General features: G+C 51.0%; 7 protein-coding genes across 7 annotated transcripts; 4 read left to right on the top strand and 3 right to left on the bottom strand.

Moving 5' to 3' along the window:
• The first annotated feature begins 1 nt into the window (after nt 1).
• On the top strand, nt 2-2,315 carry CONPUDRAFT_109226 (monooxygenase). Its single transcript, XM_007774042.1, has 9 exons — nt 2-198; nt 251-370; nt 428-586; nt 643-963; nt 1,017-1,048; nt 1,110-1,289; nt 1,342-1,407; nt 1,458-1,509; nt 1,568-2,315. The coding sequence occupies exons 1-9, from the start codon at nt 169-171 to the stop codon at nt 2,252-2,254; spliced, it is 1,647 nt and encodes a 548-aa protein (XP_007772232.1). The 5' UTR covers nt 2-168; the 3' UTR covers nt 2,255-2,315.
• A 424-nt stretch (nt 2,316-2,739) lies between these two features.
• Nucleotides 2,740-4,500, top strand: CONPUDRAFT_167921 (uncharacterized protein). Its single transcript, XM_007774041.1, has 7 exons — nt 2,740-2,855; nt 2,908-3,195; nt 3,262-3,407; nt 3,465-3,508; nt 3,631-3,884; nt 3,952-4,008; nt 4,059-4,500. The coding sequence occupies exons 2-6, from the start codon at nt 3,061-3,063 to the stop codon at nt 3,958-3,960; spliced, it is 588 nt and encodes a 195-aa protein (XP_007772231.1). The 5' UTR covers nt 2,740-2,855; nt 2,908-3,060; the 3' UTR covers nt 3,961-4,008; nt 4,059-4,500.
• Nucleotides 4,501-6,822: 2,322 nt separating this feature from the next.
• On the top strand, nt 6,823-10,176 carry CONPUDRAFT_167920 (uncharacterized protein). Its single transcript, XM_007774040.1, has 16 exons — nt 6,823-6,987; nt 7,051-7,131; nt 7,185-7,214; nt 7,275-7,292; nt 7,343-7,570; nt 7,686-7,765; nt 7,909-8,016; nt 8,086-8,099; nt 8,172-8,243; nt 8,309-8,402; nt 8,469-8,667; nt 8,720-8,783; nt 8,841-9,159; nt 9,234-9,314; nt 9,368-9,526; nt 9,584-10,176. The coding sequence occupies exons 1-16, from the start codon at nt 6,955-6,957 to the stop codon at nt 9,738-9,740; spliced, it is 1,737 nt and encodes a 578-aa protein (XP_007772230.1). The 5' UTR covers nt 6,823-6,954; the 3' UTR covers nt 9,741-10,176.
• A 289-nt stretch (nt 10,177-10,465) lies between these two features.
• Nucleotides 10,466-13,928, top strand: CONPUDRAFT_84211 (C4-methyl sterol oxidase). The gene is made up of 12 exons (XM_007774039.1): nt 10,466-10,736; nt 10,806-10,964; nt 11,022-11,151; nt 11,211-11,453; nt 11,514-12,319; nt 12,379-12,404; nt 12,466-12,521; nt 12,576-12,604; nt 12,657-12,966; nt 13,026-13,112; nt 13,166-13,277; nt 13,328-13,928. The coding sequence occupies exons 1-5, from the start codon at nt 10,566-10,568 to the stop codon at nt 11,819-11,821; spliced, it is 1,011 nt and encodes a 336-aa protein (XP_007772229.1). The 5' UTR covers nt 10,466-10,565; the 3' UTR covers nt 11,822-12,319; nt 12,379-12,404; nt 12,466-12,521; nt 12,576-12,604; nt 12,657-12,966; nt 13,026-13,112; nt 13,166-13,277; nt 13,328-13,928.
• A 1,073-nt stretch (nt 13,929-15,001) lies between these two features.
• On the bottom strand, nt 15,002-16,451 carry CONPUDRAFT_75685 (uncharacterized protein; the record flags this gene model as incomplete). Its single annotated transcript, XM_007773712.1, has 8 exons — nt 15,002-15,156; nt 15,236-15,261; nt 15,318-15,338; nt 15,520-15,820; nt 15,876-15,968; nt 16,015-16,078; nt 16,204-16,257; nt 16,317-16,451. 8 exons carry the CDS (start codon nt 16,449-16,451, stop codon nt 15,002-15,004), a joined length of 849 nt encoding a protein of 282 aa, XP_007771902.1.
• A 2,302-nt stretch (nt 16,452-18,753) lies between these two features.
• On the bottom strand, nt 18,754-21,663 carry CONPUDRAFT_167918 (glycoside hydrolase family 76 protein; the record flags this gene model as incomplete). The annotated part of the gene is made up of 14 exons (XM_007774038.1): nt 21,412-21,663; nt 20,603-21,346; nt 20,388-20,543; nt 20,256-20,336; nt 19,980-20,201; nt 19,867-19,930; nt 19,698-19,816; nt 19,634-19,646; nt 19,497-19,576; nt 19,422-19,442; nt 19,195-19,371; nt 19,116-19,127; nt 18,830-19,057; nt 18,754-18,768 (listed from the first exon to the last, which is right to left on the bottom strand). Exons 3-14 carry the CDS (start codon nt 20,499-20,501, stop codon nt 18,754-18,756), a joined length of 1,146 nt encoding a protein of 381 aa, XP_007772228.1. The 5' UTR covers nt 20,502-20,543; nt 20,603-21,346; nt 21,412-21,663.
• Nucleotides 21,664-23,166: 1,503 nt separating this feature from the next.
• CONPUDRAFT_75683 (P-loop containing nucleoside triphosphate hydrolase protein) lies at nt 23,167-26,207 on the bottom strand (the record flags this gene model as incomplete). Its single annotated transcript, XM_007773711.1, has 9 exons — nt 23,167-23,339; nt 23,566-24,549; nt 24,606-25,050; nt 25,099-25,321; nt 25,487-25,509; nt 25,544-25,738; nt 25,792-25,875; nt 25,923-26,083; nt 26,147-26,207. The coding sequence occupies 9 exons, from the start codon at nt 26,205-26,207 to the stop codon at nt 23,167-23,169; spliced, it is 2,349 nt and encodes a 782-aa protein (XP_007771901.1).
• Between the last annotated feature and the right edge of the window lie 97 nt (nt 26,208-26,304).

The following is a 26,304-nucleotide window of genomic DNA, read 5'->3' as shown; positions in this document are numbered from 1 at the left end:
CAACGACAGGCTCACGTAGTCTCCACGGCAAGGCTACCATCACCAAGGACAATCAACATTGGAGCAACACCGAGGACAATCACCGTTGGATGGAGGCATACTTAGGGCCATGGTGCTGGGGCCCACGATAACTCAACATCCATTTTACCACTGGTTTTCTTCGTCCCAATGTCTCAAGCTCCCCTACCTGTTCTGATCGTGAGTTCTTTATTTCTCCTTTTCATTACCAGATGTTGATCCTGTTTGCTAGGTTGGCGCGGGTCCTACAGGCATAGTCGCTGCACTATCATTGCTTCGGAATGGAATCCCCGTGCGCATTATTGAGAAGGATCCGCACTCTCGCCTAGGCCAACGGGGACCAGGCCTTATGGTGTGTGGTCTCCAAGCTTACCTTGACACGTCTACTGACCTTCAAGGACAACTTTAGCCTCGTACTCTTGAAATATTCGACTACCTCAACGTTCCAGAGGTCTACCAAACATCATCCGAATTCCCAAACATCAAGAACTACGACCAGGGGTCTACTGAAGTCAAGGCCACGTACTCAATGCTCCCAGACTATCCCAAGACTCCCGGCACTCCACACGTTTGTACCCTCTCGCCTGGCTCTGTTCGACTTACATCTGATCTACTTCGTCTCAGAACCAAGGTAGAATGCTGGGACAGCAGACGCTCGAGCGTCTGCTACGCAAGCACATCGATGCGTACGGCGTACAGACCGAACTTGGCGTCGAGCTCCGGACTATCGAGCAAGACGAGAACCGCGTTCGTGCACATGTCGTCCGACGCGACGGCGACAACGAGGTCGAGGACGTCATCGAGGCAGCATATCTCATTGGCGCGGATGGCGCCAAAGGCGCCGTCCGCAAGCAGCTGGGGCTTACCTTCTTTGGAGAAACCTATGACAACATTCGGCTCCTTATCTCGGATGTACGGGTGACGTCCTCTTTCCTGGGTCGGGAGGTAAATCCCATTACGTCGTTCATCGGTGCAGTGTAATTGACGCTTGAGTCCAGTATATGCAGACTTTTGGTAACTTCAAGGACGGGTAAGTAGTCATTAGCTACCCCTAAGTCTATTGGATGCTAATGCCACATCGGATCCCGTAGAGCGATTGGTTTCCGTCCGACCAAAGAGATCGCAGAGGACGGATATCAGTTGACTATCTCGGGTGACAATCATGACTTACCGACACTTGCCAAGGGCAAAGTCGCCTTGGAAGCGCTGATAAAGAAATGCGTTCCTGGCGACGTCAAGTTAGAGGAGGTGCTATGGTGCACTGAGTGGAGGCGCGTTGTGGCCCCGGCTTTCGATCTGGCATTGGTGCTGACTGCCTTGCAGAGCCAATGTACGCATGGCGGATACATTCAGCAAAGGACGTTGTTTCGTTGCTGGCGATGCTGCTCAGTGAGATGGAACTCTAGCTTCCTTTGCTGCATAGCTGACCGCGTTGACAGCGTCCACACCCCCGCAGGCGGTCAAGGTCTAAATTCGGGTATGCAAGACTCCGTAAGCCCGTTATTAACCTCACTCTCTGATAACTCCGTCACTGACACTCATTTCTTAGTTCAATCTCGCCTGGAAACTTGCTCTCGCCTATAAAGGCCTCGCTTCGTCCTCGCTCCTAGAGAGCTACAGCGCCGAGCGACTTCCCGTCATCGCAGACATGCTCAACATGACGACCAAGCTCATGGAGCGCCAACGGACGATCAGCGTCCCAAGCAAAGCATTCCAGCGCGGGCCGCACATGTTTATGCTCAGCGTGAACTACCGCCCGAGCGGCATCGTGCTCGAGGAGGTCAAGACGGGCATCGAGCCGATCGACACGTATGGGAGCATACGCGACGGGAACATTGTTGCTGGTGATCGCGCGCCTGATGCGCCAGGTGTGGAGGTACTTGGGCAGGCGGGCGAGGACAAGACGAGGCTGATGCAGGTGTTCACGCCGACAGCGCACACGGTGCTTGTGTTTGCGCCTGACGCGAACGCTGCGCTGCCCGTGCTTGAAGGTCTGACGGCCTTCGACGCGAGTATCGTCAAGTCTGCGGTTGTTCTTGCGCCTGGCGCTGCTACCCACCCTGACGTCGGAGCGAATGCCATCGTCGTGGATAACGAGGGACACGCGTACAGCGAATATCAGGTAGAGAAGGGAGAGACGCGGGTCGTGGTCGTTCGTCCAGACGGCGTGATTGGCGCGACAGTCAAGGATGCTGGCGGGGTGAAGCGTTATTTCGAGAAGATATTCGGGCAATGAGCGTGGTCGAGGATCACTGTCGAAATACCATAACGTCAACTCCAATACTATCCATCACCACTCAGACGACTGAGGCTCAGTGCCAGTTCCAAGTAGCATTCGGATGGGTTGATTGAGCGCGAACCAGTGCCTGAACATGTGCTCGAACACTCTCAAGCTTTCATCTGACCACTTTTATATGGCTTACCGCTGATAGTTGTCTTCCCTCGGCATTCTGGGTATACGCCGATGTGATCTACCTCGATTGAGACTACCCTTCATCACTGTAGGCAGCGATAATTCCATGATGGCCAGGGCCTTGGCCAGTGGGAACAGTCTTAAATCCGTGTTCAGAAGCTGACCGTTCTTCAGAGTATCCAGGCAAAGATAGCCTTGGCGAAGGCCGAGTGAAGGTCCGAGCCGGCACCAAGATAGTGCCCATCTGCTACCCACGGGATATGAGAATTTCACGTTTTACAGGCCAGTACTTATCCCGCGCCTGAGCCATGGTCACAGCTCGTTTCGTGCTGGACGATAAGTCTCCACTCATCCAGTATGACACTAGCTTTCTGGCAACAGAGGATAATAGCAACTTGGTGGACACTGACTTTAGGGCTGATTTGTGAGTGAACGGCGCGACATAAATCAACCGTCGTTCTTATCCCTAACATCAGTGTTCATGTAGTTGCTATCGGGGCACATACACCAACACCAACGTTCCCTCTGCCTCTCTGACGTGGACCTTCAATGGTACAGCATTTACTGTCTGGGGTGCAACCTCGCCTTCGCATGGAAACTTCAGTTATTCGATAGACAGCGGTCAGAATATGTTCGGGACCGCAAACAGCGGATTAGTCTACCAGCAGCCTCTCGTGGTTGTCGAAGGTCTCACGCAGGGTACACATACTCTAAAGATAACAAGTAATGGTGTTGGGAGCACACCGAATTTGGACGTGGATATGGTGCGTCTCCCTTTCCATCCTATGTGCATATCTTGGTGTCGAGCTGACTGTGCTACACTAAATCAGATCACTTTCGAAAGCGACCTTCAAGCTGACGGCCTGGGTCCTCTTATTGCCAGCATCATCCAGGACACTGACTCACGCTTCCAATACTCGTCATCGTGGAATACCAGCCCCACGAATGTGTCGCTGTTTTCAAATGGAACTGGACAGTGAGTGCCTTACTTAGCTTGGTCTCTTGAACAAGAAACTGGCTAAACAAAATGAAGTGCTACGACGACTTCCCAGAGCAGCGTTACCCTCTCATTTACAGTAAGAAAAAACTACCTTGATACGTTCTCCAGCTGATGGTGGATTGTTACGATGACTTCCAGGGCAAGCACACAGTCGCATTTTTGTCCCAGTATATCAAACCTTCGCATTTATTGTTATCAGGCGCCGCTGTATCTATCTTCGGCTCGGTGGGTCCCAACAACGGGCAATACCAGGCCCAATTAGACGGTGTTACATATCCAGTGCTTAACGGCACCTCCTGGGACACGTTCACCCAGGTGATGCTGTATCATGCGAACGACATCGGGGACATCCCGCATGAGCTGGTTATAATTAACCAGCCGGCGGCAAACTCGGCTCAGACCGCGTTGGCTATTGATTATGCAGTATGCAGAGATCCTCACTTCGTACGCAAGGTGAGTTACCTACCTTGTCTTTCGAGGTGTGGTCGGGCTATCTGAACATCATATCGGATTGTTGCAGTCCTGGTAGCGCATTTCCCGATTCTAATGAGGGGCCACAAACTTTAAGCATGCAAAGGTAGCATTTGGGGTTATCGTCGTTACCAGCTCACAGCTGATTTGCACAAGCCCTCCCAAAGGATATGTAGCTGGACTCATCGTGACTAGCATCATCGCGCTTCTCGGCATATTCACAACGCTCTTCATCCTTCGGCAGAACCACAAGCTGAAGCGCTATCAACGCCTCATGGCACGACCGTACGTCCCCACGCCCAGCAATGGATCAGACGGACTCAACAGGCCCATCACGGTCCTTTCAACTGAGACGCAGAGTGCCGAGCAGGTTACTCCAGAGGCAGCGTCTTCACATGTTATGGATATCTCGCCAGCAATGGCCGAGACGCAGACGCGCGGACTGCCACGACGACCGGCCTCGATGCTGAGCCAGAGTGCAATGAGTGATGCGCCTCCGGCTTACGATCGCGGGTGATACAAACTTGGGAGGGACAATCTGAGACGAGCTGAGGTGGGTTTCGAGCTCGAGCTGGTCTAGGGATGACAGTGGCGTAATGGCGCTCGGGAAAACATTCATACGGGGACATACAATATGTCGTCGGCGGAGCAGTGACTTAGGAGAACCATACCCGTCGGGTTATAATATTATGCTATGTTTTGCATAACCAGGCTCCATTGCCCGGCCATGCACGGCGGTCGAACTACGTTGTTGATATAGTAGTAGAGATCGTAGGAGATTGTCGCAGGCATGGAACCTAGTCCGGCGCTTATAGTCGCTAACGCCTGTTGTCGAGATGGAAGCATGTGGGGTTTTGAGGGCTCTCCGCAACACCCCCATGCCAACTCCTACTTGCTCCTATGTACATACACCTTCCTACGGCCAAGTCTCCCCGGCGGCCCCACAGACAAGGCTGCCAGCTCATCAATGCGGATCACTGCTCACGCGCACGAGGAGTGCCCCCGGACCGAAGGGTATGCCGACTGTCTCCGTTTGGATGCAACATTGTCCTACAGCTTCGCAGCTTTCCCACAGCCTTTCAAGGTTCTTCTTGTTGCCAGTTGATTGAGCACTCGCCAGCTGCTCGTTAAGCAATGTTTTCTTCTTCTTCGCTGCAGAGCGCACATCAAACTCTCCTCAAACCAGCCGCAGCGCCCACCGGACCATGCATTCCGATGGCAAGCGCTCTTCTAGCGCTACAAATACCCATACCCATATATTCATCCTGTGCTCTTGATCATCATCATCATACTTATACGTCCAAATCAGCTTCCGTCTCGTCCGACATCATACATGTCCTTCTAGCTCGGCGCTCACGCGGAGAGTCCAGATCCGTATACTGCATCACAAACCTTATGACGTTTTATCTTGCGAAGGCCGTGTAAATGAAAGTTTCATTTCAGCTTCTACTTATTATAGGCGGTTCCCGTTCAATACAACTTGCCACCTGCGCAGCGCCATGTGCGGTCACACGTTCCGTATCTTTTTGTCTAAGTTTGAGTTCATGGGCCCAGCTGACCGTACAGATGAGCGGTATGATGCATATGACTGTGGTGGAATCCAAGTGTTCGGCGTATGGTCGTGGGTGCGAGCAGGTATGAATCATGAACTTGGGAATCATGCGATACATAGGTACGCCGATTTCATGATAACATCCATAGTCTAAGACTCATTCATTCAGGGCCCTGTTGATTCCGTTAAGTGTTGATGGCTGGGCCGAGCTCCCGTTCCTGTTGGTTTGTGGATGATGCTAAATGGTGCTGTCATGTTCTGCAGATCGTCACTTACCGAGGGCACTTGCAGCCTCCCCTCGTTTTCGACACGTTGATAATCTGCACTTGTACATACTTGGCTTCAGTAAAGTCCGTCTAACTTGACATATGTCTAAGGAGATAATGACCTTAATTATAGACGCATCAGCTATATCCGTCGAGTGATCAAGGTTTTCTTTACGTACCACATTCATCTATCTTTCATGAATGAATGCGTTCCAGCGCGTTCCTATACCTAGATGACGAGGTTCATTGACTTCAGACTTCTCCGTCAAGGGCGGTCTCCTTATTGGCTGACTCAGGCCCATTTAGCCTCTACGTTCGTCGGACGCTACTATTCGGGATGCAAGGTATATAATTGTTCTAATCCTCTCGCGTTCATCTCTTCAGTCAAGTATACCCCAGTTCATCGATCATGAGGGCTAGTCAAGCGCTAGCAATCGCCATGGCCACTGTAACTGCTCCAAGGCCTTATAATTATGCTATCCATTGTGCGTGTCAGTCGTGGTGAAGTTCCCCCACCGGTGACATGTCAGCGTTTCAACCCCGGGGCGGACTGGAGTGCCATACGCCATGGCCAGCGTTGTTGAGCCAACGGGGTGCGTTTCCTTGGTCTCCGAGAACGCCTCGTGGTCGTGCTTCTTGGGCTTCGGCGGCAAAAGAGGGAATTTCATACGACCTTCCGGGTATATCGATCTTGCGATGCGACGATGACATCTGTTTTCTCGAGCTAACGCAAATGGAGTGCACGCGCGGTTCTATCAGTGCCCTCCCAGCGTATCTTATCATCACGGTGATAGGCCAGCTCCCGCCCTCTCGAGCTCAAGATACGAGGATGAAAATTGCAATCTGGCGTGGAATGGGTGCAGAGAGAGGAATGGACGGCAGGATCGGCTGGGTGCGGTGTGCTGTGTAAGCGACGTCAAAGGCTTTCAGTGGACGGGAGTGACCGGTGATCGGGATCTGAGATGTCGGGGTGTCGTAACGGTTCCTCTGATGGAAGAAGCACTACTGGATAAGCATATTATAGAGTCCCGGCCAATTCCAGGGCAGTCGCTGGAGTTTCCCTTCAACCTCCTCCTCATATCCGTTTCCTTGCCTGTCAATTCGTCCTTCTAGGCCGGGACACGTCTCGCGTCCAGGACAACCACATTCGTTTCAATCTCAAACACATCTAAATACACAAACCTTTTTTCTTTTCTCCTTCTCCTGCCGCTCTTTCTTCCCTTTCTCTGTCGATATGCTCACTTTTGCAGATCGCCTTAACGCTCAGGTATGCTTGCCGCCCTCCCTGCACTCTTCTCGTGTCATTAACGGGGTCCTTGTCCGTCTATAGGTCGCGGCCTCGCCTTTTGGCTGGTGGTTCCGCCTTGAAGGATCTGGGCACCCTCGGGAACGCGAGGGGTCGCGCTTCATGGTGCGTTGGTAAACTCTGCTCTTACCCCCACAACTGACCATGCTCATGGGCAGACCGACGTTCGAGCCGGCATTACGACATGGGTGAGATTGACAAAAACAATACCGTAGTAGGACAAGGGCTGATGACAATTGGACGGAAAGGCTGCTATGGCGTACATTGTGAGCTGCATCCTTTTCTTCAAATTCAACCCTCGGTTAACTCGTCCTAGATTTCGGTCAATGCGTCCATCGTCTCCGACACTGGAGGAACCTGCGTCTGCAGTGACTCCACCGGTGCTACTTGCGGCTCGGACGACGTGTACATGGCCTGCGTCCAGGACGTCAAGCGCGACCTTATCACCAGTACCGCTGCCATGTCCGCGCTCGCCTCCTTCCTCATGGGAGCGTTGGCCAACCTGCCCGTCGGTATGGCACCTGGCATGGGACTGAACGCCTATGTGAGTCCTAGTCGTTATCACCACATGCGCCTCATCAGCCGTCAAAGTTTGTCTGCTGATACACCTTCTTTTTCCTTCTCTCCATTCCCTCTGGGTCCGCATTTGCATACCATAGTTCACATACTCAGTCGTCGGCAAATACGGCAGCGGTTTCATCAGCTATCGTGAGGCCCTCGCTGCCGTTTTCTTGGAAGGGTGAGTAAATCCTGTCATATCGCCAGCATTGTCATAGTGCCCCCGGATGCCGCATATGGCAGTGCCGCTCTTCGTGTTTCTCCGTCTCTTCTCTTCTCTCGGCGGGATATGAGCGCTCATCAGCGGTGGATCACACGACACAGGTGGATCTTCTTCATCCTCTCTCTTCTCGGCCTCCGCCAATGGCTCGCGCGCATCATGCCCCAGTCGCTCGTCCTTGCTGTCGGCTCTGGTATCGGCCTCTACATTGCGTGAGTAATTCTTCTTGCTGATATGAGGCGCACGAGAAACTTATTTTTATGCTTGGTTCTTCGGCGCAGTTTCATTGGATTGGGTTCGTGTTCCGCGTGCTTGGATATGGTGGCGTCATTCATCTCACGACTGTCTTCTTGTCTTCTTCTTTCAGCGTCCGGTGGCTTGAACGTGATTGGTGGCGACACCACTAACCTGCTCGGGCTCGGAGGGTGTAACGAAGACGGTACGCAGCGTCGTCCGACATGGCTGGCTGGGCCGCGCTCGCTCACACGTTCATACCATCATCAGACTGGATTAATGTTGGTGGGACGCCGCTTGCTTACTTCTGCGGTACCCAGGTTATGCGCAACCCGGCGACTTGGCTGGGTATCTTTACTGGAGGGTGAGTTGTTATCGTCGCTGCCTCTGTGGGTGATGTGAAGCTGAACTGGCTATTTGATGTTGGTAGCATTCTCACTGTCCTCCTGATGATATACCGCATCAAGGGTTCGCTGCTTATTGGTATCTTCGTCACCTCGATTATCTCGTGGCCGCGTAACAGCGCCGTGACGTACTTCCCGCACAACGAGTCTGGCGACGCGTTGTTCGAGTTCTTCAAGCAGGTCGTTACTTGGCGGCCCATTGAACGGATTGGGAATGCGCTCGACGTAAGCTTCAAGATTCTGCGTTATGCTGAAGGTTCGCTCACGCATGTTGCAGTACAACTACGGCAGCGGCAAGCTGTGGTATGCTCTCATTACGTTCCTCTACGTCGATATCCTCGGTACGCACCTCACTGTACCCGACTCCCAAACAACTAGACACTCACCGGACGCATCAGATACAACCGGAACGCTGTACTCCATGGCCAAGTTCGCGGGCCTGCGCGACCCGGTGACGCTCGACTTCGAGAACTCGACGATCGCGTACTGCGTCGATGCGTTCTCGATCAGCATGGGCGCGCTCGTGGGCACGAGCCCGGTGACCGCGTTCGTGGAGAGCGCGACGGGCATCGCGGAGGGCGGCAAGACAGGCATCACTGCGATGACGACGGGGATTCTGTTCTTTATCTCGATCTTCTTCGCGCCGATCTTTGCGTCGATTCCGCCGTGGGCGACTGGGGGGGCGTTGGTTATTGTTGGGTCGTTGATGATTCGCAAGTGAGTTTTTGGGATTTGTGATTGGGTGGAGTTGGTGAGAATTGTGATGATGATGCTAATGATGCGGGGATTAGTGTGCGCGATATCAACTGGGATTATGTTGGGGATGCTGTTCCTGCGTTCTTGACTATCCTGTTCATCCCGTTGTCGTACAAGTGAGTGGCCACCGACCTCTACGTCGGGTGTTGTTTCTGACGTTGACTTTCAGCATCGCCTACGGCGTCATCGTCGGCGTGTTCACGTACGTGATCATCAACGGCTTCGTCTTCATCATGCGCAAGATCAGCCGAGACCGCATCTCGCCGCCCAACTACGACGCCTCGGAGCCCTGGGTCATTCCCCCTGGCGGCATCATTCCTGGTTGGCTGTACGTCGCTGTTCCTCGTGGACAGAGAACCCAAAGCTGACTTATTCGTTTGAACAGCAAATACCTCATCAACCGATCCAAGCCCGCTCAGCTTGAGGACACGGCGTCGGAGTATCCGTTTGAGATCCGCCATCATGGGCGTAACTTGTCCGTGGACACTGCGGACCAGGATCAGGGCATGACGCCTCGGACCGCGTCGTTCACTGAAAAATGAGCGGCGAGGTTCCCAGTCCATGCGCAACCCTCGATTGTTTCCCTCTGCGTCTTCTCCTCGATCCCTCCCCTGTTCTATCGGAATCTATCGGAATCTATGCAATTTCTAGCTTCAAGATTGTCTTTATCCCGTTTCTGTTCTGTGTTTATCGTTAAGTTCTATTGACTCACCGTCTCCCGCGACACACTGTTATGCCAGCTGTTTGTGTTACCTTATCACCACATAGGCATCGTAATTGATGTTTTAAGTGTCCATACTGTCGTACGTGCTCGGATGCGTTCTCTCTTTCCGTGTTGTTGATGTTGGAGCCGTGGCCATCAATAAGCGGTTTATATACTTACAATTTATAAGCGTTTTTGATGCGAACATTCTTTTCCCCTCCCTGTGTACGAGACCTTGTTTGTACTTCTCTTTCGCTTGTTCCAATAGAATACCAGCTGCAAAGTTACGTGCCAGCGAGATAAGCTGACGGTTTAACGTTTTAGACATGTTACTGCAGCTGGGGACTGCGACGTGGTCGCGCCGTCGGGATGTGTGCATCCGCCATCCGCCAATTACTTCCGTGGCACCATTTTGCGATTATTGCCAAATTTAGCCTATTTTTGCTTATGTAATCAACGGTGATTGGCTGGCTGATCAACGTCACGCCACTTGGCGAGGTATATGTCTCTCGGCTAAAAAGTGGTAAGATTTTGCTCTCAGGGTCTGGTTTTATAGCCCCTGCTCGAGTCCGTTGCTTGCTTGCTCCCCTTGCCTCCCACCCCCACCCCCTCCTCCTCTTCACCCTCTTGGTCTTCTTCGTCGCTCGCTAAGTCGTTCGCTACCATGTCCTTCAACGCGACAGTCGCTTCGGCGGCTCATGAGTCCGCCTCCCAGCTCTACGCGAACGTCGACTTTGCTTCATTGTCGTGGCTCGAGCAGCTCTGGATGCAGTGGTACATCCGGATAGACAACCCCATCATTGCGACGGGTCTTATGAGCTTCTTGCTGCACGAGGTACGTGTTATTCCGCAGCGCGCTCTTGAGTCCACCGTTTCGGGGTGCTGAACCGGACGGACTGTGTAGATTGTGTACTTTGGCCGCTCGATCCCGTGGATTATCATCGACGCTATTCCGTACTTCCGCAAGTGGAAGCTGCAGCCCAACAAGATTCCCACTCCACAGGAGCAGTGGGAGTGCACGAAGCAGGTGCTGTTTTCGCATTTCACTATTGAGCTCCCGGCTGTAAGTTTTCCGCGTCGTATGTGGTTGGGTTTTGTGTTGACCGGAGACCGACTGTAGATTTGGCTGTTCCACCCCCTGGCCGAGTCTTTGGGCATGCAGACCTACCAGGTTCCTTTCCCGTCGTGGCAGACTATGCTGCCCCAGATATTGTTCTTCTTCGCCTTCGAGGACATGTTCCACTACTTCGGTTAGTGCCTGTCTCCGCGCCTTGGTGACATTACCCCCTAACCTAAGTTTCCTCTATAGCGCACCAGGCTCTTCACACTAGCATCCTCTACAAGCACATCCACAAGTTGCACCACAAGTACTCGGCACCGTTTGGTCTGGCCGCTGAGTATGCCCACCCCGCGGAGGTCTTCATTCTCGGCACTGGTACCCTCGCTGGCCCCATCCTCTACTGTCTCTTCACGCAGAACCTCCACATCCTCACCGTCTACGTCTGGATCGTCCTCCGTCTCTTCCAGGCCATCGATGCACACAGCGGCTACGGTAAACTATTCATACCCCACACTTATGCGATACCCCTGACCTAACCGGTTATATGCGCAGACTTCCCCTGGTCGCTGCAGCACATCCTCCCCTTCTGGTCCGGCGCGGAGCACCACGACTTCCACCACATGGCGTTCACGAACAACTACTCGACGTCGTTCCGCTGGTGCGACCGCATCTTCGGCACCGACGACAAGTACCGCGCCTACCGCAAGAAGATCGACGCACAGAAGGCCGCAATGAAGGGCAAGTCCAAGGCGGAGCGCGCGATTGCCGAGCAGCAGCTGCTCGCTGAGATCGAGGCCGAGGGCCAGCGGGCCGAGGCAGAGGTCGAGGCGCGTGCGGAGGGCAAAATCAAGGCGCAGTAGACGCACCACCCACTTTTTATGATCGCAACGTAGAGAACCGCAAGGGAAATTCATACCATTTATAAGTTACACACGGATTCATTTGTGACGCTTTGTTTGCTTTATGTCACTCCTAGAGCTAGCCAGCAACACCGCTTAATTCTTCACGCAGTCGTATTCATATTGTGCATTATTACATGGTTCTATAATGATGTGATATTTCGGTCAGCTTGAGGTGTGTGGTACCACAGCATGACATTGCGGCTTCGAGCACGAGGCAAAGTTCGGACATGGTTTCAAAACTAGATATCGTTGTCCGCGTCGCCTTCGCTGGACACTGGGGAGTCAAGCGGACCCATCTCTACGACCAGCTCTCCTCTTCGTTGTTTGCGGCATCGCACACGACTCAGCTCAGCGGTGTTCAGGAGCCAGCTAGGATCCACGTCCAAGGTGTCTGCCAGAGAACGAAGGTTGATCATTGTACGGCATGTCACCACGGCTATGCTTGATACTTGAAATCTAGGAAGTGGTGAGTACTGAGGTATACTAGACCCATGCACCGTTGCAGGAGTGCTTACTGTCCATGCAAGGTTGCGATTGCCAGCTGCAAAAAGTTTGATCAGGAACACTGCTAGCCTGAGTAAGGTGGTGGGTATATAACTGACATATTCTTTGTCGGTTTGCGCCGGCGCCAGATAGATCATTCCTAGGGTCAGGCCAACTGAACGGAGTTAGATCCCCAGATACGTTAACAGCTGAACATATATGTTCTCACTCAGAGCGAACGCATAAATGAAAGACCCCCTGATCGTAATCAGCTACTCGTTGATGATACTGCAGCAACGGATTCACTCACTCTTGAAGTAGCTGCATCATGGACGATCTCTGCAACGACTCGACGTCCTTCATCTTCCACAGCGTCAGCCCGAACATGACAGTGTGAACTATTAACGAAGGCATGAACAGCCGCCACATCCCGGGTGGACCGTTGAAACCCTTTTCTAGGTTCTTGTTCGTTATCCCGGCTGCCTCGTACAGGAGACCGGGAGATAGCAGGGCGAGGACGCCGACGCTGCCGGCGATGCATGCGACGTATGAGATGACCGCGAGCGTGCGGATCGGCTTTTTGGTCTTGAATAGATACCAGACGCGGAGGGTTACTACGCCTTTGAGGAAAGTACACGTAAGTGTCGATGAGACGATTCGATGAAAGGTGGAGATATACCTTGACTTACAGCCGCCATCAAGATATCAATGATGAAGGCGAGCGGGACTGTCACATGTAAGACGTTGTCCGCTCTGGTGGAGAGTACTACAAGGAGGTATGAGCTGTTGTGGTAAGAAGGGTGTGCGAGCCAGACGCACATGATATTGTAGAATTGCTATTCATTATGGCGTATAAGTAAAACAGCGCCGTATTGAAGCATAGGAGAACCTGGCAGACTCACATCGCTTGTAGAATAGATAAGTAACGAAGCTGATCGCAAAGGTCAGTACCGTGTTGTACGCTGTCGTTGGAAGACTTACAGTGATGTAAAGCACTCTGCTGAGTGAGAAAGGTCCAGTCCAAAACAGCGACGTCTAAAAGAGATTCATGTCAATCGATTTGTTCTGTGCTGTAAGAACATGATCCGCCGTCACCTCCCGATGCAGCGATATCAAGTAGTCATGAACAACTAAGGAGATGCTTGCCACCGCAAGGTAGTTCCCGCTCCGGATGCCGCACTCTGCAATGGCCTGACTGCAATCTGCATACAACAACTGTGGAGACGGCATATGCGGCAACCAGTTTACCAGCTCGGTGTTGGGGAAACAGCTTTAGGAGGCGAGGAATCTCGAGTATCAAATCGTGATTGGAGCGAACGTTTTATGCCATCTTCATAGTGAATGGATATCACGGAGAACTGAGATAGGGCTGCATGAGATGATTATAGCCTTGGATATCGGGACTGTGTTTAAAAGTCATCAGCAGCTGGTCAATCAGAATCATTATGTGATGGGAAAAGTCTCATGGAATAGACCTTGATGCTGTCCGTCCTGTCCATGCGGGCGTTGCAGGAAGACTCGGCGCATAAGTACGACAAAGGGCAGTGGATGTATCAGAGTAAACAGAGCCACGACAAATTGGACAGTATCCAAGCCAAGAGGCATGGTTTTGCAGAGTCTAAGACAGTAGAACCACCGTACGCAAGGTAACTCGCTTGGAGGCCCGTTTGACAGTCAGGGGCTAGCATCGTCTCGAGCTGATACAGTTCATCCTGTGTCATGATTCTGCTCTATATATGTCTCCAAGAAGAGTTGAGAAAAGAGTTAGTTCCCTGCTTTTCTATCCATTCATCGCGGTCCAAACAAACAGACGTGAGACCACATCAACGCGTCCATCAGGATAGAAGTCCGCGGGTACGCACGGGAACAGCCATAACCGCAACCTTGTCCCTGTTTGCGGGGTACAAGATTGATGCAGCGGGCGACCTGGACACAGGGAGTTGAGGTGATTAGGCCCTTAGCACCCCGTGGCTAAGGTCGGGGCATTCATGTTGGTTATGGTCAAGGTACGAGCAGGCCGGTGCGCCCGATTAGTTCACTGGGACGGGGGATGCCGAACGCGTGGGAACAGTGCATTAGCTCTCGGAGCAACCTTTCAATATCTTCAAGCTCAAACTGATTCTCCGCGCTAATAAGTATACTGCATAGCATTGATCTCGGCATTCATGCTGAAGCTTGTCGATATTTGGATTTTCTGGGAAGTACCAACGGGTGCGACTCATGCCAAACTTGTATCGTTATTTGGAATGAAGCCTAGTGCAATTGACACGGCACTTCGATCGGCTTGAAGTCAAGGTCGAAACTCACGCTCTCATGGCAATGAGCACCAAGAATTATGTTTTGGAGCCGATTGGATAGGAAGCTGTGTAGCTTGTGCCACATGTGCTCTGCTTTGTTCTTCGTACCACATCTACTTGTATCCTGGTCGAAACTAGGTAGTATCACAACCTCGGACCACGGCTCGATTTATTGCATGACTGTACTTATTTAAGCCAGCTGGGTAAGTGTAGTTAGTAGATATCAGTTATTTGGTCTGCGATTCTTCTATAAATGCTGACGAAGATCACATGCCTTTGCGTATCCGAGGCTATAAACTAACTGCCTTCTCTCATAGATACAGGATGTAGATTTTCACTAGACATCTCTTAAATCCCCCTAGATAGGAGTTGCTTCTACCACCAGCTCCCCTCTGCGCTCCTGATGCCACCGCACGCGACTGAGCTCGGTATAGTTGAGCAACCAGCTGGGATCAATATCCAAGGTATCCGCCAGTGAGCGGAAGTTAATCATCGTACGGCATGTTATCACGGCTATTAATGTGACAGGCAATCTAAGAGTCCGTCAGCATAGCATTTGAGTATAGTCAATGCTTCCAATCGTCGCACTCACTGTCCATGTAATATCGCGACAGGTAACTAAAACCAGAGTCATTCTGAGAGAGAGAAAGAAAGAAACTGATCCAAGCACTCACATAGCGTTGGCAGGATTGTGTCTTTGAAAAGCCAACGGTAGCAAGTGTAAGAACAGCTATTTTATGTGAATTGACAGGCTTTAGAACAACCATGCAATCTGAATCGTTGAAAAGCAGAATGATTCACCTAATGAGGACACATGGATGAAACAGGCCCTAGTTTCTGTTAGATGCTTGTAAGCGTTTTGGGAGCTACACTCACTCTTGGACTATCCGCTTTATAGACGAGCTGTCTAGTACAGCAATAGTCTTCATCTTCCACAGGGTAAGGATGAGCATTACTGCATGAAGCACCAAGGAAGGGAAGAATAATCGATACATCTTGGATGGTGCCATTACTTGGTCTTTTATTGTTAGTCCAGCGGCTTCATACATTATGCCAGGTGACAGCAAAGCAAGTATAACCGCGTTTCCGGCAGTGCAGCCAATATAGGCAATAGCTGCCAAGTTTCGAGTTACTCTGTCATTTTTGAACAAATACCAGACACGAAGACTTATGACAGCTACAGTAAACATCACTGTCAACGAGAAGCTCATTTAAGAGATGACAAACTCTACCTTGACACATTACTATGAGCAATATTTCAGCTACGAACGCAAGCGGAATAGCCCCGTATAGCACGTCCGGCGTCATAAGGTAGTAGAGTAGTACTGTAGGAAACATATGCACTGAATCAGTACATCGTCGAAGGAAAACTTCGATGGCGAACATGATGATATTTCGTTCCTGCCCATTGCAAGTCACCAGAGTGAACATAGATCTGCAGCACAAATGTACAGGTGATGTGGCGCTTACAAAAATAGCAAGAGAGACAGATATCGAATCTAGTCTTATCTTTAGTCCCAGACGTCACTCGATACAGCTGTCGAGGGGCAGAATTCTTACAATTAGATATAGAACTTTGCTGAGGGACACCGGACCGACCCAGAAGAAAGAAACCTAGCAAGACCGCTTGTTAATCATGCAAATCGAAGACATAGAAAGGCACGGTATGGTACCTCATCGCTCATCGATATCAAGTAGTCATAAATGATTAATGCAGTACTTGCCATTCCCAGATAATCCCCGTATTGAATCCCTTTCTGATATATGATCTGAATAGGGCTAGAAGAAGGTGGTACTAGAGCCGACATCTCAAAGCCGCTGAGCTTTGCCTGATGACAGATTCTGACCGACGACGGCTCTTTATGTAGCCCGTGAGCATAGCCGTGGAGAGGCAGAGCTCAGTGCCATGGTTATTGCCATGTATACTGATATCAATCCCGTGTCATCATTTCGGTGGAGATGATGCATCAGATTGGCGTAAGCAACGCAGCATTCCATAGCCAATGATTCATGATCTGAAAAGATTACAAGGTCTCGACAAATTTGGTACGTGTGGCCCAGAAGTTGTATAAGACGCGAGAAGGCTGGGCATCATCTAAGGATAGCCGAGCTCTTCACACTATCTGATAAAGCCGACTCTAGCACCTTCCACTTTGAGTCATAGGCTCTCCGTCGAGGATCGACGAGATAGAATACTCGGATGGCCGTGCCTCTACCACGAGTTCTCCTCTCCGTTCTTGGTGACATGTTACGCGGCTAAGCTCAGTATGGTTCAGTAACCATCCGGGGTCAACATCCAATGTATCTGCCAATGATCGAAGGTTAATCAGTGTTCGACAAACGACTACTGCTGCAACCGCTATCGGCCATCTGTAGCTTGGTGAGGGCACTGATTTTCCCTAATATTGTTTGACGTACTGTCCTATGACTACCACAATCGGCATCTGTGAAGATAGTATCAGATAGTGGAGTAGTAGCACTAGTCATGAATCTATCGACTGACAAATGGTTGCTCTGGATGTACTCCTGACAAGCCGATTATTGCTAGCATGAGACTGACTGGACGTTTAAAAAACCAGTTAGCTACGGAACAGAGTCGAACTGCTTTCGTGTCTCACCGAATGCGAAGGCATATACGAAGCAGCCTCTTTCATTAAAGAGGTTAGTGCTGGTATACAGTGTTGGATCATAATTAATTCGCTTACTCTTGTAGCAAAAGCCCCACAGCCGACTTGTTAGACAAAGAAACCGCCTTAGCTTTCCAAACGGTTAAGGCAAAAATGAGCGAATGAAGCGCCAGAGAGGGTATATATATCTTCCATAGTCCCAGAGAGCTGATATCGTGTTGGCCGGTGGTACTTATCACTGTAGCTTTCTCGGTGCCTTCTTTGTTGTGTTCATTGTGAAGACGAATGGAAACGAGGACCAAGGTGAGGGCTGTGGTCCCAGTGCACGTGAGGTAAACAAATAAAGTGAATACCCGAACAATTCTCTCAGATTTGAACAAGAACCAAACTCGGAGAGTTACTGCAGCTGTATGTGCAGGTGAGAATCATCACCTAGACTCCGGATTTCTAGGCTTAACTTTACCTTGACACAATATCAGAATCAAAATCTCCACTGCACAGGAAAGAAGGAACACCACCACTGTATGATGATGTCTCCCGCTGGGTAATAGTACTGCAAGCCGTCACGTATGTCAGCCCTTAGACAGGATATAACAGGTCCTCCGGGGTTATTCACCCGTGATTAATATCATCCTGTTAATAAAGAGCGTCATAGTAACAGCACACGTACACTCCGTGATGTGAAATGCACTTACATTCCTTGGATTACAGATAGATAGCGTATCTGTCATCTGCTTTAGCACGGAGTAAAGCGGCAGTATGATCGACCAGAATCCATACGCTCATGTAGAGTACTTTGCTATAAGAAACTGGGTTGCCCCAGAAGCAAGAAATCTAGCAAGGTTTGCTCGAGATCAGTTGTCTTCTCTAGCGCGGGAAACATATATCCTAGTACCTCTTGGCTCAGCGATAAAAAGTAATCATAAAGGACTAGCGTCGCGCTCGCTATTGCTGCGTGCTTTCCGTATGTAAAGCCTTCGTCTAGCATTTCGAAAAGAAATGCGGCATGCATTGAGTGATGTGGCATGATTGGGGTAAGGAGAACCGAAGAAGCAACGGAAACTGACCTTTGTACTAATAGGGTACTCGGTGGGAGAATATCGTCTCCGTGAAAGAACACATATAGTAATATGGTTGCGTTCATGAGCATTTGATTTTGAGAATCAAAACATTGTTGCTGAGTTTCAATGGACGTGGAGACGAATCCGTGGAAGGACTATCCAAACTACAGACATCACGAACTGTTGGCAACATTTATCGGATGCGGTCACGAGTTAACTGGGAAATTAGCTTGATGATATCAAGAATACCTTTATCGAACTCTCAGCTAACAGTGCTCAGGAATCAGGGTTCTCAAAGGAACCCATGACATCAATTGACCCTTCCCATTGGTACATCACATGTCGCCACAAGCTCAGCATACTCCATGCAAGCAATACAATACAGTGATACAACGCAGTGATAAAAGCGATACATCTTTCCCCTAACAGCTCCCGTACTGCAAAAACGTGAGGACACATCAGCGTGTAGATCAAGGCGGAATCCAAAAGGACACGGACCTTAGCAGCGGAAACGACTGCCTCGAGTCCACTTGCGGACGCCTCGGGTTGCCAGACGGATCCACCGTTGTCTGGGGCGTACCATACTGAGCCAACGTCATGAGCAGAGTTCATGCCGTAGTGGATAACTGCGGAGTACTGCGAGCTCAGGAAGTCGGTGTACTTGGCGGTGCGCGATGCATCGTTGGCGTAGTCAAGGTAGAACTGAACGTGCTTCGTCCAGATGCCCTACAGGATTGAATTATTAACAGTCACGTTCGTGAGGTAGTACGCCTCGTTCCCGCACCTTGAAAATTTGCTGCGGAGTGATGGATGCGAGATTAGTGGCTGTCTTATGGGCGGTAAAATGAGATATGATGCCTTACCTGATCATGGTTGCATTGGGCACCGCCAGCGTCCGCATCGTCGCAAGATTCCTTGAGAATGTCGTTGCTTACGAGCGAGCTGCTCATCGTCGCGTCAAGACTGATCTCAGCCTGGTCAAGCAGTGTCGAGTTTCCGGTCGCGGCATATAGGGCGCCAAGGCCAGAAGCCACGACAGCCTGAAGAGGAATCAGATTGATGTAGGTATCGACGCGAGACCGTGTCGTACCTGGTTGTAGGTCCATGTCGTCTGATTCCGATCAGTTAGCTGAGAATGAGAACGGAGCCACGAAATGACGCTCACCTGGCCGTTGTTCGCGCACGTACTCGAGTCCAGCCCGTCGTTGAATAATCCGTCCGAGTTCCGCATCCCCGAGTTAAACACTACGTGGGCATTCAAAATCGACTGATTGCCCAAGCTCACAGCATATGATCACTTACGCCAGTTCCATTCCTACGAGATCTGGTCAGTGTGGGAGCAATGATGACCAGGATTCAGTCTCACGTTCTGAGCATTCGTCAAGTACGTCTGATCTTGGGTCCTGAGGTAACCCTCTGCCGAAGTCAAGAGGAAGAGCTCGTTCGTGATGGCGTTCTTGTAGGTGTGAGCGGTGGACCACCAGACTGTAGTGACATCAAGCATAGAAAACTCAGAAACAAGCTTGGATGCGTACCTCCGCCACCACACGTATCATCCCACTGCCCAGCGATGATGTCGTATATCTTGGATGCACTCGACTACGCTCACGGCTGAGGACACGAATTCATACGCTTTAAATAGACTAACCGTGTAGGCGCTGGCATCTTGGCCACGAGCGGTCTTGTAGTCCCCAATCTTCCAGAGCGCGAGTATGACCCACTGCGCATCGTCGTTGCTGCCCCCAAGGAAGGAGTTCCAGTCGGTGCTGGAGTCCAACGCAGCTTTTCCAACCCAAGAGTTGTCGGCAACGGTACCGTAGTCATCATTGCCGGTGGCAAGCATAAGATTGTGGAGGTCTTCCAAAGTGTTCTGGGAGACGACGCGTCATGACGTCAGTGAGATGCGAGGTTGGAGATGGCTTACGGAGTCGGTCCACAACTCGCCGTCGGTGTACTGTCCAGTGCCCGTGTTGAAGTACTTGGACTGGAGCTCGTTAGCGATCGTCTAGTGTACTGGTCAGTGTCACGACGTGCGACAAATTTGAGTGGCACAAACCGTGGCATCGTTCAACGTAGCCGCGCATTGGCGGCGTTGATGTTGGATAGCCGTAGCGCTGGCTCGTTCAGCCAGAAAGAGGGAGACGGCAGTAGAAGCGGCAAGAAGTTTCATGATGATAGTGGCGCTGGGCAGGACTGTGCTCTTCTGCTAAGCCTGTTGGGACATTTATAGCACTGAAGCTGTGAGCGGTGAGACTAGGGTAAAAGACTCACGAGGTGGCCAGTATCATTCTTGATCGCGCTCCATGCGAGCGTAAAGTCCGGTGTGTTCGTAAAGGCACTGGAATTCGCTGGCGGCGATTATGAATGGTAACATGTGAGCAAATATAAAGGCAAAACCATGCAGTGTTTTGAGTATCAGGCTTCATGGGGACCCTGATATAGGTGGCCTCTTGTGCATCCCAGGCCAGTGTTGAGCATCACCTGCTCGGTGAACGGCGTGCGTTGTTGTTAGAACATGGGTTCGATGCCCCTGAATGGCCCTGTATGGTAGTCAGTGGCTGACTCACGTGCTTCACCGTCACTGCACTTGTGTGAGCGGGTTCACAGGACCGTTCAGAGACTGCCCCTGGAGCGTCATGGTCCCCGGCCGCGCGATCACCTGGCTATGGTTAGTCTCAGAAAGCACAAGGCGAGAAGCAGCTTTGTATGTCCGAGTCCGAGGAAAGAGTCTGTAGCAGGTGCGACACAGACGAGCACGGCCATGACGATAGCTATCATGATGCGTTCCGAGTCAGTGTCCAGGAACAATATTCGGAATCAAACTTCTTGCAGTGGTGTTCCTGTACGGAAACGATCATGTGGGGATTAGCATAGAAGCCCGATGGTGTGCGATCAGTTATAATCGTCGAGACTCGGATCCGATTTCACATGTGACACCGAGCAAAGCGCAGTACTTTCATGCTCGCTGATGCGTATCGTTCCTGTATCTGGGTCTTCCATTTGCCTCGTTTTCATCTACATGGTAGTAAGCAGCTAGCGCTCCAATAAAGTACGAGACTTGTCCTGAAAACGTGACGTACGAATGTCGTTACCAGGTCCAGATGAATAGCTCGGTTCAAGGGTGAGTAAGGGGGCGTTATATCGATAAGATTATGCCACTGAAGAGGTTGAAAGTTACATATCGGGAGATACTCGTTACGATGTTTTCGCCATGTAAGCCGCAGCAGATCACTGTGCTTGCTGCAAGGTGCGCTTTAAACATAGCACAAGAGGATGTGGGCGTAGGGACAAGGCCCTAAGTCAGAATGCAGAAGCGCGCGGACGGAATATGCCCCGAGGCCAAACTAGTTTATGATCAAGCAAGAGCAGAGTCGTTGAGCGCTGAGCTGGTTACTGACGAGCAAGGCCAAAGCGAGGCTGGAACTGGCTGGAATAAAAAATTGACACATGGTAAGTCCCGGGAAATTTCCCAGGCTTCTCGGCAAACCGAACTCAAGTAGCCAGCGCTGGTACTTGGCTGGTACTCCAGCCGGGAACAGTTTCCGTATCTTATGTTTACTGTAAAAGCCAACATGTCTGGTTTGCCAAAAAAGCATGAAGGAGGTCAGGACACTGTCGATCTTGAAAGCCTGAAGCTTGAAGTCAAGCTTCCTGAAGTATTGTATGGTCTGAGTGGAAAGCTGATTTCGATAATTACGTCCACTTCTCTCTACACTGCAAAAATTTCACCATAACTTGTGCCCATTTACTTTAAATAACTGGCCCGGTTAGTTAAAATAACTTTATCATAACTTGCCAGGATTTATCCGGGTGTGGATACACATTGTATTTTAAATAACATTTGACAGGTTATGGTAAAGGTGGGACACGCAGTTTTGACAGTTATCTTAAATTGTAGTTTCTCACAGCTGTCAGCCATGCCATTGCTCATCTGTTTATTTTAAATAAAATGGAGTTAACATAAATGCGGATAAACTCTGCATTTGCATGGCAACAATCAAAGTCTGGCCCATGATGGGCAGATAGGTCATACGGAGGGGTTGGCGAGCCGGAGGCGAGCAGAGAAGCTCCCGAGGGGTTCAGCCTCCGGGAGGCCCAAAAATGGCAAGGGGCCGGCAATTTAGGAGCTGTCACGTGACACGGTCTGGCTCGCTTGGCGGAGAGACTTAGGTGCTTCGGAGGCGACCATCCAAGTATGGTAATAAACCTACTTGACCGATTATGACCGAATGGACCGAATGGACCGAAATTAGGTGGACCCCTCCGTATGGCGTAGCTGCTCCATGATGGTCAGAAACCAGACAATGACCCGGCAATGACTAATCATATGCTGGTCAATGCCAGGTCAATGGCCAATCAATGGCCAATCATTTGCCAGTCATTTGCCAGTCAATGGCGGGTTAATGGCGGGTTAATGGCCAATCAATGGCTGGTCATCAAATTTTGATGTGCAATAAAAAACCACTTATTCACTCTAAATGATCAGACTAATTACCAGCTACTGGTGATAAAAAGGAAGGGAGTACTATGGGACTTTAGGACTCATATTGTTTGTAAAGTGAGGGATTAAAAGCATATTTCTCTAACTAAATAATAACTTTCTATTTGGCCATTAACCCGCCATTAACCCGCCATTGACTGGCAAATGACTGGCAAATGATTGGCCATTGATTGGCCATTGATTGGCCATTGACCTGGCATTGACCAGCATATGATTAGTCATTGCCGGGTCATTGTCTGGTTTCTTACCATCATGTAGCCTCGTATCCAGGCGATTATTCAGCAGCGTCGCGCTTATGATTCCGAGAGCGGGGCTGTCAAAGTGCTGTCAAATGCTACCTAATAAGGGTGACACATGTCATTTTGCCGAGGTCGGCAGCGCTAGCTGCTGAACGCCTGGGCTCACTCGCGCGGTGTTGGCTGGGGAAATCAAGTCTCAAGGGCTTACGAACATGCACTTCCAAAAATCGCGCTTGCGCACCCATCCCATTGCCTAGGATCATAAAAACTAAGGATATAATACATGGAATGTTAGTCTACTGAATGGAATGAGTTATGATAAGGGTTATAAGGGGTATTTTGCCTTGGTGTCCGATTTTCTGCAGAGGGCCCTCTGCTACTCGAAGGGCCGGGCGTCGAAGCCTCTGTGTGATGCGAGAAGTGCTGGAAATGGGTCTGTGTGGATGCAGGAGAGGGATAGGCATGCCGGAAGCCCAAATGAGACGTTGTCGAACCTGGAACAGAGGAGAAAGAGTGGTTGTGAGGGTTAGGGGTATGATGTACTGGGGTATGGGAGATAGGGCCTGATTCCGGAGTCTGGTAGTGCCGTGACTGAACCTGAGGGGTGTACGGTACGAATGTCGAAGCTGTTGACCAAGAGTATGAAGGATTGGGGTGCTGCATCATGGTGGTGCGGTAGCGCAGGTTGGGGTAGTTTGCCAAGCCTGGCCAACTCGTATAGTGGCCAGGATGCGTCTGATGTGGAGCCATTGATGGCCCCATTGTCGACGGGTGAGTGTACGAGGGCGATTCTGACTGGTGGTGGGGTGCGTACACGTACGGTGGTTGCCACGTCTGAGATTGCGGGGGAGGTAATGGAGGATGTGCCAAAGCAGATGTCTTAGGTTGGTGAGCGTGTGCGAGGCGAGTAGAACTAGAGGGTGGCTCCTCCGTGGCAACTGTGGAGCGGTGACGCTTTCGCGCGACTGGCGGACTCGGCGAGCGTCGACGTGCAGCTCTTGAGGATGGCTGCGGGGCACGTGGAGTAGGCACAGTGCCTCGTCGAGAGGTGCTCGGGTTGCGGTCTTGCGACTCGTTTGCTTCAAGGCGATGTTCGCGGGAGGGGCTGGGTGGCTGGGCAATGGTTTGGCGCAGACCTCGGTCGGCATCGAGGACAACATTGGTGAGCTCCTCGCCGTATTTCTCCCATCGAATCCAGCGCGGCACCAGCCACGTGCTAATTGTCTCGGCAGATAGGGGTGTCATTGAGGCGAGCCCAGTGACACCATCCTCGGAGAGCACGGACCCGGGCGTGAGGAACGAGTGCCTCGGGAATGTCTGTGAGACACGAACCCGCCAGGCATGGATGGCTTTGACGATATCGGCCCTCGGCTCGCACTTCTTGGTCTTTGGGCCGCGTTGAACCGAAGGCTTGGGGCCCGGGCGAATTTGGTCGAGAAGGGAGGGGTGACAGATGTCGCAGCAAGGAACAGAGAGGTCTAGAAATCAACATAGTCAGATATATCAGAGATGTTATTAGTGGGATATGACGCACCTGAGCTGGATGGGGGATTGCGAAACACCTTAGCAAGCAATGCACAACAGCAGCCCGTTGTCTGCACAAAATGAATGAGACCCTCATCAGCGGCATCTACATCGACATCTGGCTCATCCTGTAGGTGTTCGAGCTCATCCTTCTCGCTGCAAGCTCCCCGGTTGCGACCATGTGCGGCAGCATAAGCCTTTGATGCAGCCTTGTTGGGTTGGAACTCGGAGGTAGCTTTCTTTGAGTTGAGGCGACCTTTGGCCCCTTTCTTGCGCAGGGCGTCGTTGAGGAGCTCCGAAAGGTCGGCAGAAAAGGCGGAGGGTTCACATAGGAGGACAGCTAGCCCCTTCCGGTTACGAGCGCGCGCAGCACGGCCAGCACGCTGAACGAAAGCCGACAGTTTCTGTGGTAGCCGCCACTGGACGACAACGTCAATGTCAGGTATGTTACAGCCCTGTAGAGTGTTAGCAGATTTACAGGAACCAGTGTAGCATTTACGCACCATCCCAGCTGCATCGGTGCACACCATGATACGGATTCGACCCTCCCGAAAGTGTTTCATAGCAAGGTTACGGTACTCCGTTGAAAACACTGCACAGTACTCTCGGATGACACCAGCACGCGCGAATTCTTGAGGGAGCCGTTGTCGGAGGTAATCGGCAATTTTGCTGCCCTCAGCAATATTGTCGCAGTATATCCAAGGTCTTGGGGATGTCCTCAGGACGCTGCATGATGGCAGGGAGTATGAAGTCGGTGTCGGTGAAGGAGTTCATGGGGTTGTGGATGGGCCGAACAAGAAGTGAGACATTGGGTCGATCGTTTCCAATGTTGATGTCTATAAGATCGTCGCGCCGGGATAATTGCAGCTTCTCGCAGACGTCACGATGAACCCTACGAGTAAGCGTAGCTGACACTGCGACAAAAGGTGTGTATTTTGGGAGACATACTTGAATCGAGCCAATCTCTGCGTATGCTTTTCGAAAGCTGTCCCCCCAATGTGATACACAGTGAACCTCATCCACAATAACAGAATAGATGATTTTGTGAAAATGTGGGTGTTTTAGCACTCGCGAGGTGAATGTGCGTGTTGTCAGGAGTTCGGGGGATACCAAGACAATCCGATACTTGCTGTCGACAATTGTCTGGTATGATACAGTGAGATACGAGTAATCGGGCACAGCAATATGTTACATACCTGGAGTACATCCCTCCTGAGACCACCGTGACCACTACTGACCGCAACCGCAGGCAATCCAAACTCATCTTCAAATGTCTTGACCTATAGAACATCAGAAAAGTGCAGGGCACCGATGTTAGTGGGCGTACCATCTCATCTTGCAAGGCGATTAAAGGTGATACGATGATCGTCACCTTGTCCTTGTTTCGATTGAGGGCATAGGGTGCTGCTGCGACAAATGTCTTGCCAAGGCCGGTGGCAGCATGGCAGATCGCGTCTTGTCGCTGTTCTTGTGCCACAGCCAGATCCACTTGAAACGGGTGTGGTTCTTACCCTTTCAGCAGATGTTTCATGCTGGCTGACAGATCATCACGTTCTTGCTGAGTCAATGCCTTTGGGATGCTTTTGCGAGGGCGTTGATTTGCTCTATGCATTGCAAGTGTGGCAGGGGGGGATGGCAGGAGAGGAGGATGAGTCCGACATGCGTGAGGGGCAAGATGCTTGATAACGCTATTGCAAATAATTGAGGGA

This window comes from Coniophora puteana, assembly GCF_000271625.1.
Source record: "Coniophora puteana RWD-64-598 SS2 unplaced genomic scaffold CONPUscaffold_11, whole genome shotgun sequence".
Lineage (NCBI taxonomy): Eukaryota > Fungi > Basidiomycota > Agaricomycetes > Boletales > Coniophoraceae > Coniophora > Coniophora puteana.
Note: the sequence above shows the minus strand (reverse complement) of the source record. Positions and strands in the feature narration are given on the sequence as shown.

Excerpts from the sequence above, each read along its gene's own strand:
- CONPUDRAFT_167920 (XM_007774040.1), top strand. The coding sequence starts at position 6,955 with ATGCTCACTTTTGCAGATCGCCTTAACGCTCAG. Across the intron at positions 8,244-8,308 it reads CGGAGGGTGTAACGAAGACG|ACTGGATTAATGTTGGTGGG; the intron begins GTACGCAGCGTC and ends TACCATCATCAG. Across the intron at positions 9,315-9,367 it reads TTCATCCCGTTGTCGTACAA|CATCGCCTACGGCGTCATCG; the intron begins GTGAGTGGCCAC and ends GTTGACTTTCAG.
- CONPUDRAFT_109226 (XM_007774042.1), top strand. The coding sequence starts at position 169 with ATGTCTCAAGCTCCCCTACCTGTTCTGATC. Across the intron at positions 1,408-1,457 it reads GTTGCTGGCGATGCTGCTCA|CGTCCACACCCCCGCAGGCG; the intron begins GTGAGATGGAAC and ends CCGCGTTGACAG. Across the intron at positions 1,510-1,567 it reads ATTCGGGTATGCAAGACTCC|TTCAATCTCGCCTGGAAACT; the intron begins GTAAGCCCGTTA and ends CTCATTTCTTAG.
- CONPUDRAFT_84211 (XM_007774039.1), top strand. The coding sequence starts at position 10,566 with ATGTCCTTCAACGCGACAGTCGCTTCGGCGGCTCATGAGTCCGCCTCC. Across the intron at positions 11,152-11,210 it reads GGACATGTTCCACTACTTCG|CGCACCAGGCTCTTCACACT; the intron begins GTTAGTGCCTGT and ends TTTCCTCTATAG. Across the intron at positions 11,454-11,513 it reads CGATGCACACAGCGGCTACG|ACTTCCCCTGGTCGCTGCAG; the intron begins GTAAACTATTCA and ends TTATATGCGCAG.
- CONPUDRAFT_167921 (XM_007774041.1), top strand. The coding sequence starts at position 3,061 with ATGTTCGGGACCGCAAACAGCGGATTAGTCTACCAGCAGCCTCTCGTG. Across the intron at positions 3,196-3,261 it reads CGAATTTGGACGTGGATATG|ATCACTTTCGAAAGCGACCT; the intron begins GTGCGTCTCCCT and ends ACACTAAATCAG. Across the intron at positions 3,509-3,630 it reads CGTTACCCTCTCATTTACAG|GCGCCGCTGTATCTATCTTC; the intron begins TAAGAAAAAACT and ends TATTGTTATCAG.